This window comes from Heterocephalus glaber, unplaced genomic scaffold, assembly GCF_053883595.1.
Source record: "Heterocephalus glaber isolate CG9 unplaced genomic scaffold, H.glaber_assembly_v1.0 deba00001795, whole genome shotgun sequence".
NCBI lineage: Eukaryota > Metazoa > Chordata > Mammalia > Rodentia > Bathyergidae > Heterocephalus > Heterocephalus glaber.
This window is the reverse complement of record NW_028258476.1, coordinates 1,340,508-1,350,546: the sequence shown is the minus strand read 5'-3', so window position 1 is coordinate 1,350,546 and position 10,039 is coordinate 1,340,508. Positions and strand designations below refer to the sequence as shown.

Sequence of the window (10,039 nt, the reverse complement as noted above, 5' to 3'; positions counted from 1 at the left end):
CTTTGCCGACAGCCGCTCCTGGGTGCCGGCCAGCGTTGGAGAACGGGGGGTGGCAATGCGCATTGCACAGAGGGGCCATCCCGGTCTGGACGAAACAAGCCGCAAACATCCCCAGATGCGCGCTACCGGACCCACTCGGGAACTACCGCTGACTCCCGCCCGCCATGGTCTGAAGAGGCAGCCCCCCTGGCGGCCAGACTCGGAACAGCAGCAGGGACGACCGGGCTTCCTGCAGCAAAGAAACTCGGAGGCTTTCTTCGAGCTCTCAAGACCTCACGTTTATTGCAGCCTCCCTGGCCCCGTCCAGTCCCAGCCTCTCCCCAGGCCCCGGCTGCAGCTACGATGGGGTGTCAGGGAGGTCCCCTTGGTGTTGCTTGACAGCCCGACGGCGTCCAGGCTCCGGCTCCTTCAGTCGTCCTGGAGGATTCCAGTGGGGACTGGGCTTCTTTAAGTCCTAAGTCCGAGTCGGAGGCAGCGGCGCCTCCGCAGGGGTCAGAGGTAGAGGGAGGACGCCGCTGGGGGCGGTGGCGCTGGCCTGGAGTCAGGAGGCCGAGAAGGTGGTCACAGGCCCCCTTCTCCGGATCCCTCGCCCCACCGTGCACCCCGGGACCCTCCTCACCTACCTGGAGGGGACCACCAAGGGCATGGCCACGGCCGCTGAGCCAGGCAGCTCACCCGAGGGGCGCCGGCCCTGGGGGTCTGCAGGGAGAGGCTTCCGTGGGGGTGGGGGCTTGGCAGGCCCCTGAGACTGAGGGAGAGAAGGAGGAGCCAGCTTGGGGAGCCGTTAGGGCGCCACCCCCGAAGCGCTGGCGCTGGGGAGCACCAGCTGTGGGGGCGGCACCTGGGCGCAGACTTGTCTCCAAACAAACCTGTCGCCATTAATGGCGCCACCAGCATAAGTGCTCAGAGGCACAGAGCGGGCCTCTCGCCACGGCCACCAGCACCACAGCCCTAAGCGGGGAGGCCGTGGCCTTCTCTCCCCACTGTTACCTTCGGGCGCCTCACCACCGGGTCAGCGGGCAGAGGGCGGGTGGGGGGATTGGGTCGGTCAGCCAGCTCAGCCTGGACAGAGAGACGGGCAGTGACGGTGAGAGCACAGCCAGGGGCCGCGTGCAGAGGCTCCCCGAAGGGTTGGGTAGCGCAGTCAGCCAAGCGGCAGGCGAGAATGGGGCATGCTCAGGGGCCGAGGTGCGCGCCAGCAGGTGCCTGGCGAGGAAGGTGTGGCTCAAGCGTGGAGTCCCTGGCCGGCTGCAGTCCCGCCGCTGACCACCAGATGGCGGCAGACACCAAGGCAGGAGGCTCACCCTTTGCGCCTGCTGGGGCTGTCGGAAGGCTGAGGGGCACCCTGGTTCACCTAATGACGATCACCACTGGCAGGGAGCAGGGACGAGAACGCAGTTGGGCACCAAGCTTCCCCCTGTCCCGGGCCAGGCGGGGCCCGGACCAGATTTACCTGGAGTCCCTTGGGCACAGGGTCAGGCGGCAGCGGCCTGGAGGGGGGGGCCGGGAAGCGGAGAGCCTCCTGAGAGGGCAGGAGCAGACAGCAGAGGGGCAGAGACAGACGCAGGCGTGGAGGGGTTAGTGGTGCCAGGCAGGGGCAGCCAAGGCCCGGGGCGGTGAGGGCAGGGCATGCACTGGCCAGCTGCGTGCAGGGGTGACTGGTGAGGCGGGCGTGCAGGCCACCCGACACACTCCTGTCACCAGAGCCAGAGGCTCCGGCCTAGGGCACTCACCAGCCCTGCAACACGCGGTGACCTGGTCTTGTCAGGTCCCAGCACACTGCGGCCTTAGCCCCCCTTGTCCCTTGCACGGGTCTCTCCAAGCTGCCAGCCCGGCTGCTGACAGGCTCAGCACGGCCTCCCTGGGTGACGGCCCCTCCCGCTCCAGGCTGTGTCTGTGCCTGTGCCTCTGCCAGCAGCCGGGGCAGGTGGGGGGCTGACTCCACTACTGACGCTGGGCAGTGCCAGCCTTTCCCTGACTAGAACTTCAGTGCCACCTTCCCTCAGGGCCCAAGCGGGACGCCAGGCAAGGTGGGGACCCTTTCCTCTGGCGTCCAGGACTCACCTTAGTGCCTGGCATCAGCTGGGCCCTCTGGGGGGCTCCTGGCTGTTCTGGGGGACTGGACTGGGCTGCCCTGAGCATGCGAAAGGCAAAGAGGACAGGAGCCCAGCCTCAGGCCCTTGGGGAAGCCATCCCTGCCTCTGGGGCAGGTCGACCCCATGTGGTGCTATGGAGAGCAGCTCTGTACGGTGTAGGTGTGGGCCAATCAGAGGTGGGGAGAGCCTGAGAGAGGGACCCTCTGCACTGGGCCTGAGGGAAATGGCCCCAGCACCCCAGCTGCCCCACAGGGTACACCTGGGGGGTGAAGGGTCACTGAACGCATACAGGGAAGGGAGGTGTGTGGTGGGGTCCGAGGAGCTTGGGGAAACATGGCAGGGGCTGCCCAGTTGAGGGTGGGCTGCAGAACTGTCCCCAGCTGAAGGCAATGGCAGCAGGGACGTGACACTCATACCTGTATTGGCAGCTGGACCCTTTGAGCTGGCAGAATCGCTGGTGCAGGCGGGCACGGTACCAGTAGCTGGCACCAAGTAGCATGAGGACCAGCACCAGTACGAGGCTGAGGAGCAGGCCTGTGGTCAGGGGGCTGGCTGCTGTGGGCAAGGTCAGGTTTGAAGGTGGGCCAGGCCAAGGAGGTAGCAGGGGCCAGGGCTGAGGGGAAGACTCGGAATGTGAAGGGTTTGGGGTCACAGCTGGGGAACGCAGACGCGAAGGGGTCAGGGGAGGGCTGCAGGAGCCCAAGAGTGGAGGAGGAGCCCTACCTCGCAGCGGGGTGGCACAGCCAGGGGGAGCCCAGCCCTCCTCACAGTGGCAGTTTCGGCTGCTGTCACAGACCTAGGGGACAGGGGTGCGCAAGGGCTCTGCACTTGGGGACTTCGTCAGGCTCCAGCTTTCCGAGGGATCAGATTTCCAAGACTGGACGGCACGTTGGGGGTGATGGGCTGACGGAACCAGACTGGAGAGGGTGTCTGTGCACTTCGGAGGAGATCAGAGCAAACTAACACCTCTGCAGAGGTGCCCGTCTGCGGGGCACTGGGCCAGGAGATTTCTGCACTCTTCTCAGAGACCCGAGGGAGTGGGCACTGTTACTGTGCCCATTTGGTGGGTGAGGAAACTGAGCTCGTGCCCAGGCCACACAGCCAGGGAGTGGCAGGGCCAGGGCTGCAGTGCAGGCCTGTCTCCACACCCCTTCCACGTCTCCCTGCTACCAGTTCTCACCCCATGCCCGTGGCATTTGCGTCGACATTCCTGTGCTCCCAGGAGATCCACGGGCTGGCACCGCCGGCTGACGCACACCTGTCCCAGGAGAGAGGGGAGCAAGGTCATCCCTCACGGAGCCCGGCTGGGCCTGGGACCCACGGCTCGGGGGCGATGACTGCTGTCTGCGGTCAGAGTGCAGCTTCCTGCAGACCTGCGTCTTCCACTCGGTGGGCAGTGGGGGCTGGGTGCTGCTTCCCTGCCCAGCTGGCCTTGTCCACCCAGGCTGCTCACCAGGCCAGGGCCACAGGTGGTGCCGGGCAAAGTCAGGAGGGGCTGGGCCACGTCACTGCCCAGGTCCAGGTGCACCCAGCTGCAGTTGAGCTGTGTCCCATTGGCTTCCAGGGTCTCCCAGAGCAGGTCTTGGACTGAGCCCAGCAGAGGCTTCGTCCTTCCCCCCTGGCACTGGAGCTGCCCACAAATGGCGTCTCTGGGGTACGGAGGGGCAGGGAGGGTTGGTGGGATCGGGCCAAGGTTCCCACAGACCCAGAGGCGGAGCCAGGCTTCCCACTCACCGGGGGGCGCAGGGCACATAGCTCCCATCGGGGCTGCGCCCACAGCTTCCGTAGGCATTGCCCCGCATGTTGGCCGTGTGGAGGCAAAGCGGGGTGGCGGGCTGGGCCCCAGGTCCCCAGAGCGACTGGCACTGCTGGGCATAGGAGGCACAGCGCCCGTGCATGCACACGGCCTGCCCACCCGCGCAGGGCTCACCGTCCCCCAGGCTGACATCAGGGGGGCACTGGGAGCTGTTTCCCAGGCAGGACTCGGGCAGGTCACAATCACCTCTGGGAGGGCGGCACTGCCAACCCGCTGGGCGCAGCTGTGGAGGTGGATGAGCAGCGGTGTGGGTAGTGGGCAAGGTCAGCTGCCTGTGGCTCACCCAGGCCCCCAGCGCGTGAGCTCCGCTGGTTGGTCAGGCCTCTGCCCACCTGGCACTCTTCACAACAGGGTCCGTCAGATGCACACTGTGCCCCTGGCCTCAGCTGGCAAGTGTCATGGTCGCAGCAGGGATCCGTGCAGTCCTATGAGTGAGGGCACCGAGGGGTGAGATTGGAGAGGGCCGGGCCTGAGAGCCCCAGCTCCAGCCCAGAGAGTAACCCAGAGAGGCTGCTCAAGGCCACCCACAAGCCAGAGCCTGGACTCTCCTAGGGGCTGTCCCCGCAGCCTGAGGGGTTCTTGGCAGGCGTGGGGGGAAGCTGTGGGTGAGGCTCACATCTGAGAAGCCACAGTCACACTGCTCGCCGGGGTCCACAAACATGTTTCCGCAGGAAGCATCCACAGAGGGCAGGCCGGGCAGTCTCTCAAAGAGGCAGCTGCCCATCCCCTCCAGGAGTGCCTTCTCCAAGGCCTGCCGGCTGCAGTTGCTGAAGTTCAGGCCTGGCAGGAAGCTGGGATGGCAGAGAAGGTTGGGCTGAGCACCTTCCTGGCCCACCACTTCCTCCCTCCTCTGTTCTGCAGTCACTCACTCTGTGGAGGCCTCCATGATGCAGCTCTTGGCGGGGGCTGGGCCTGGGCAGGGGCAGCCACTCCCGGGGGGAATGTGGCCCAGGCCCAGGCTGTGACCCAACTCGTGGGCAATAGAGGAAGCAACTCCCAGGATGCTGGTGGAGTGGTCCTGCCACGGGGGAGAGGGGTCCACGGTCTAGCTGCGGCCTGGCTCCACAGTGCCCAGCCCACCCCGACGGCTCAGTTCCGTCCTCAGCGAGATCTTGGGCACCCAGCGGGCACTGCCTCCCTTCTTAATCGCTTCTGAAGGGGGAGCAGGGTCCAGGCCTTGGGGTAGGGCTCCACCTCTGCCCCCCACTATGTGGCCCCTGGAGGCCACCTCTGTTCTTTGGGCCTCAGGGGACCCCACCCCTGAGGTCCCCCCTCAGGGGACCTCACAGGTGGAATGTGGAGACTGACAGCGGGCCATAGTGGGGGGTCCTTATGTCCCTCCGCCCTCCATACCCGCAGGTCTGCTGGTGACCGGCTCCACAGGGATGCCATGAATCAACGGCTCCACACCTGGGTGGAGCTGAGTCTGGCTGGGGAGGAGACCTGCACACAGCTCACCATGTTGACGCCTCCTGAGAAGTCCGGGGAACAGATGGAGTTCTGAACGGCCATGCCCACCGTGGGCCCGGAGAAGGGAGTATCACTGTGAAGAGAGGTCAAGCTCATGGCCCAAAGCCTTGGGACCAGGCCGCGGGGCCTGGACAGTGGAAGGGCACAGATGTGGCAGGACAGGGCTGGGCCGCGCCTTACGTCACCAGCTGGGCGCTGTCATGGGGCAGACGGGGCAGCAAGTCTGCCCGGCGCCAGCGGAGGAAGTTTTCCAGGGTGACAGCTGGGTCGGAGCTGACCTCCACCAGGTCCCGCTGGGTCCAGGCCTCCAGGCCCACGAGGGCCACCCGCACATTCAGAGGCTGGAAGAACTGGAAACAGCTGAGGCTCAGAGGGGGTCGCCCTGGCGGGGGCTGAGTGCCACCCAGCCACACTCACTGAGTCTAGCAGGTAGGCCGCCTCCAGGGTGCGGTTCAGCAGGCGCTGGAAGTCGGGGAACCTCCTGACCTGCGGGCGGGACAGGCTGCCATGAGCGGGCAGCAGCAGGTACAGTGCAGGGCGGGACCGCAGGGCCAGCTGACTCACCTCTGAGTGGTCAGCTACGATCACCAGCTCGATGACCTTGGTTTCAGTGACCACATCCCGCTTCTGCGGCAGACAAGGAGGAGGGAGTGTCAGGCAAACCCGCCTCAGCCAGCACCTGGGGCCAGGCTGTGTCCCCGCCTCCCTGCAGGCCACACCGGAGGGCGACCAGCCCATTTTACAGAGGATCCCAGAGAGCCAGCGAGGCCCAGGCCCTTCCCACAGTGGACCAAGAAGTACACTGTGAAGCTGGGAGTAGGCCCGAGTCCTCTGATTCCAAACTCGGAAATTTTCCAAATTTGAAAAGATGATGAATAATAGCTGACACTATCAAAAGCCATATGGTAGGCACAGTTCTAGGTACTTTACATATTTTTTTCACTTAATCCTCACAGCAGTCCTATAAAGTAATGGGTTGTTTTGTTTTTTTTTTGTACCGGGGATCGAACTGGGGTCCTTGAGCTTGTGCAGCAGGCGGCGAAACCACTGAGCTAAATCCGCGGCCCAAGGGTTTTTTTCTTTTGAGACAGGGTCTCACTGTGTAGCCCAGGCTGGCCTCAAACTCTCAGTGATCCTCCTGCCTCTGCCTCCCAAGTGCTGGGATTACAGGTGTGCACCACCACAGTTGGCCAAAATAGTGTTATTATTGCTATTTTATAAATTAGTAAATTGATTCCTGGTTGGTAATTTTTTTTTTTCTTTTTTGGTGCTGGGGATCAAACTCAGGACCTTGCGTTTGCGAGGCAGATGTGGCCCCACTGAGCTACATCCCCAGCAGTAACTATGTATTTTCTAGACCCAAGTTAGCTCTCTGCAAATGAGATCATAAAGCAGCTGAGGAGTTTGAGTTGCACACCCGGTTCTGGATTCTGGACGTGTCACCTGTTAGCAGCATGGCCTTGGGCAAGTCCCCCAACCTCCCGACAGCACCCCCTTCAAAGGCCTCTGGGAGAGCAGAGGAGCAGTGCTTGGCTCATGGAAAAGGCTCCTTTACTTGCTGCCGTCACTGTGAACTGAACCAAAGCCCGACCCTCCTGCCATCCCTCCTGACCCGGCGAGCGTGTTGCTGTCCCCTGGGAAGCTCTGGTGGAGCCTGAGTGGGCAGAGATGCAAACGAGCTCAGGGTGCAGGTGTGGCCTGGCCGGAGGAAATCTTGGATCCGGAAGACAATGGGAGGCCCCTGGAAGTCCCCAGGCCCCAGCTCCAGGGCATAGCTTCGCTGTGGGGACAGGACCACCAAGCCCCTAAGGAAAGAGACAGGAAGTGAGAGCATATTTCAACACCAGGCCTGTGTCCCCTCTCCACTGTCACGGACTGCACCTAGCATACCTGAGCCCAGAGCAGGTACAGAAGGAGGCCCAGGAGCCCACAAGGCCATACACCCTGCCCTGGTAGCAGCAGTTCTCCTGCAGCAGAGAAACAAGGGCCGTGTCAACTCTCCAGGCAGAGCAGCACTGAACCCAGGAGCCCACCTTGCTGGTAGAGACACAGTGTCCTCCCACTTGCTCCAAGGCTGTGCTTCCAGCTGCCCATTTCTCCTCTGCCCAAGCCAGAAGCAGGACAGGAGAGGGCCTGACTTACCAGAGCGTGTCCCTTGCTGACCACCCGAGTGCCATTGGGCTGGTACCATACCGCGGTTGTGTAGCCTGGGACCAGATCCCTGTGGAGTGGAGGAAAAGAAGGCAGTAGCAAGTTGCTTCCAGCCTGCGAAGGTAGAGGGGAGGCTGGGCGCCAGGTGACGGCCCAACCTCTCCATTTCCCAAGGCAGCAGAGCAAAGGGGCTGACCCACAGACTCTGCCAGGCTTTCTGGGTTTTAATCTGTTCTTTTTTTAACATACCCTTAGCTGTGTGATCTTGGGTAAGTTGTTTAGCCTCTTTGTGCCTTGACTTTGTCATGTGTAAAATGAGGACAATAATAAACATGATTTCTACTTTCCAGGGTTGTCATAGGGATTACGTGAGTGCAGGCACTTCGTACCTGGTGCGCAGTAAATACCGTACGACCTGTGGCAATGTGATTATTATTATTATTCCTGTCACCTCACCTGTCCTGCTGCAGCTCCAGGATGTGACTCTCACCGTCCAGCTCCAGTTTGACCTTCAGGGCCTCAGGCAAACTTGTCTGTGGGCACGAGAAGGTTTGTCACCTCTCTAGCTCTGCCTACACCCCTGCTGTCCCTGTCCAGAAGACCTCAGGCCCTTGGGAGAGCACCAGTGATTAGGTCATGGGGGGGGGGGCTCCCAAGGGAGGAGCCAGGAAACCCTGCCTGGCCTGGGGCATTGTTCTGGGGGTTGTGTGGGGAGGTCAAGGAAGGTGTCTGAGCCACCCCTTCTCGGCTTCCTGCCCAGAGAGGAAGCATCACAGAGGACCCAGCGCAGGCTCCAGCCCTTCCTCTGACTCAGCTGTAGAATGGGGGGGTTGTGAGGTCCTGACCTCTTCCAAATCCCCCCACTGAGAGAACAGAAGACGAGGAGAAAGGAGCAAGGGTGGCCTCAGATTCCTGTGTCTGCAGGTGGGTTGGGTGGGGCTGAGGCAGGCAGATGTGTGGAGGGGAGAGGGGGTAAGTGAAGCCAGGCGCTGGGGGTGGAGGAGAGGCCACCGGACCTGGATGGACCTGCTACGTCGAGGTCCATTTGCTGGCCCATCGGCCAAGCTTCGGCCTGGAGAGCCTGACTGTGCTGCTGAAGTGGAGAGAGGGAGGCTCACCTGAAGCATGTCTGCTAGGCTAGTCAGGGGGTGGTCCTGGAGGACTTGAGGCTCCAAGGGCCCACTCAAGGCCTTCTCTGGTCTGGCCTCCTGCTCCTTGGTGCCACCTGTGGGGTCTGAGGACATCCCAAGAGGATGCTGAGGGAACCATGCCAGGGCTGGTGTGGCAGCTCCCAGCACAGAGGGCTCCTCCTGAAGGCCTTGCATGTTGCATGGAGACTCAGCGGACACTACCAGGTGGAGAGCGCTGCTCTTCATGCGGCTTTCTACCCACCGAGCTGGCCTCCAGCCCCAGCCCCAGAGACAGAAGTCCAGCCTGCACCTTCCTTGTGCCCCTCTGGCCGATCCCAGGTTCTCTCAGGGAACCCAGGCCCATCAGGAACGCCTTCTCTAGGCCTGGGCGAAGCCTCGTGGCTGGGTGCCCACTCACATCCGAGATGCCGGGAACGCCCGTCTCTGGGTGAGCAGTGCAAACACCCCACCTCCCCACCACCCTCGTTCTGCTCCCGCTCCCCGAAGCTGCGCTTCCTCCCCAGCGACGCCCTCAGTGCCCCTCTGCTCCGGACACTCCACCCCTGCCTGCCCCATCCAGGCTCACGGCCCACGGCATCAGCGGCCCAAGACAGCAGCGGGAAGTGAAAGTCCTAGGAGGAGCTGGTGTCCAGCCTCCTTCCTGGCCGGTGCTCCGTCCTCGAGGCTCCTCCCAGGCCCTCCTGCCCAGCCAGGCCGCGGGGCGGCAGCACCGGGTGAGGGAGCCCGGTCGCCCGGCCCGGGATGAAGGGCTGGAAAGAACCCCTTGACTCAGGCCAAAGCCGTGCCCGGGGGGCCTGGCACCGGGTGGAGCCATCAGCTAGGCCCAGAGGAGCGCAGACGGCGGAATGGGGCTGGAGCTCATTGTAGCACTAGGCGGGCGCTGGCAGGCCCTTGGGGTCTGGCCCCCGAGCTTAAAAGCGCGGGGACAAGGCGGAGGACGACGACCGGCGGGGACGCCAGCAACCCTTCCCGTCGTCAGCGCCGGATCGCCAGGCCAGCCGCCCTAGGCCCGGGCAGCGCACCGGGCAGGCCTCACTCCGCGGGGCTCTCGATGCCCGCGGACCCTGTGCCGCGCCGACTCCCGGCACCTCTCCCCAGCTCGCCCCCACCCACCCCCGCCGGGAACTCACCTGTATTGGGGAGCGGCCGGGAGGACAGAGGGCTACCCGCGCCCAGGAACCCCAGGGCCCAGAGCAGGGCCAGCCGCATGGCAGCGGAGCCCTGCCCGTGGGGGCAGCAGGTGCTGGCGGGCGCGCAGAGCAGCCGCGGCCCCGGGTCGGCTCAGAGCTGCGCGGCGACCAGCGCCGCCGCCAGGCTCCGCCCACCCGCCCCTCCCTCCTGCCCACGAGCCCGGT

At 63.8% G+C, this 10,039-nt stretch overlaps 1 protein-coding gene across 11 annotated transcripts; it reads right to left on the bottom strand.

Moving 5' to 3' along the window:
• Positions 1-252: 252 nt before the first annotated feature.
• Adam15 (ADAM metallopeptidase domain 15) lies at positions 253-10,008 on the bottom strand. 11 transcript variants are annotated; one of them, XM_013068018.3, is made up of 23 exons: positions 9,815-10,008; positions 8,652-8,767; positions 7,990-8,066; positions 7,525-7,603; positions 7,273-7,349; positions 6,995-7,187; positions 5,947-6,009; positions 5,800-5,868; positions 5,563-5,732; positions 5,371-5,455; positions 4,782-4,930; positions 4,529-4,703; positions 4,245-4,337; positions 3,831-4,135; positions 3,550-3,745; positions 3,277-3,354; positions 2,820-2,892; positions 2,513-2,651; positions 2,065-2,134; positions 1,454-1,522; positions 991-1,062; positions 624-748; positions 253-535 (listed from the first exon to the last, which is right to left on the bottom strand). In XM_013068018.3, the coding sequence occupies exons 1-23, from the start codon at positions 9,891-9,893 to the stop codon at positions 493-495; spliced, it is 2,595 nt and encodes an 864-aa protein (XP_012923472.2). In that variant the 5' UTR covers positions 9,894-10,008; the 3' UTR covers positions 253-492. The 11 variants fall into 11 exon arrangements, 9 of the variants coding, with proteins under 9 accessions (XP_012923472.2, XP_012923473.2, XP_021105082.2 ...); XM_013068019.3 differs by having other exon boundaries at positions 2,513-2,648; XM_021249423.2 differs by lacking the exon at positions 991-1,062.
• Positions 10,009-10,039: the final 31 nt, after the last annotated feature.

What these genes read in the sequence shown, in the direction of transcription:
- Adam15 (XM_013068018.3), bottom strand. Translation starts at nt 9,893, where the DNA reads ATGCGGCTGGCCCTGCTCTGGGCCCTGGGGTTCCTGGGCGCGGGTAGC. An exon ending in CCTGTTGTGAAGAGTGCCAG is followed by an intron (nt 4,136 to 4,244) that starts GTGGGCAGAGGC and finishes CCACCTCCACAG; the next exon opens with CTGCGCCCAGCGGGTTGGCA. An exon ending in CGGTGGTGAGGCGCCCGAAG is followed by an intron (nt 749 to 990) that starts GTAACAGTGGGG and finishes TCTCTCCCTCAG; the next exon opens with TCTCAGGGGCCTGCCAAGCC.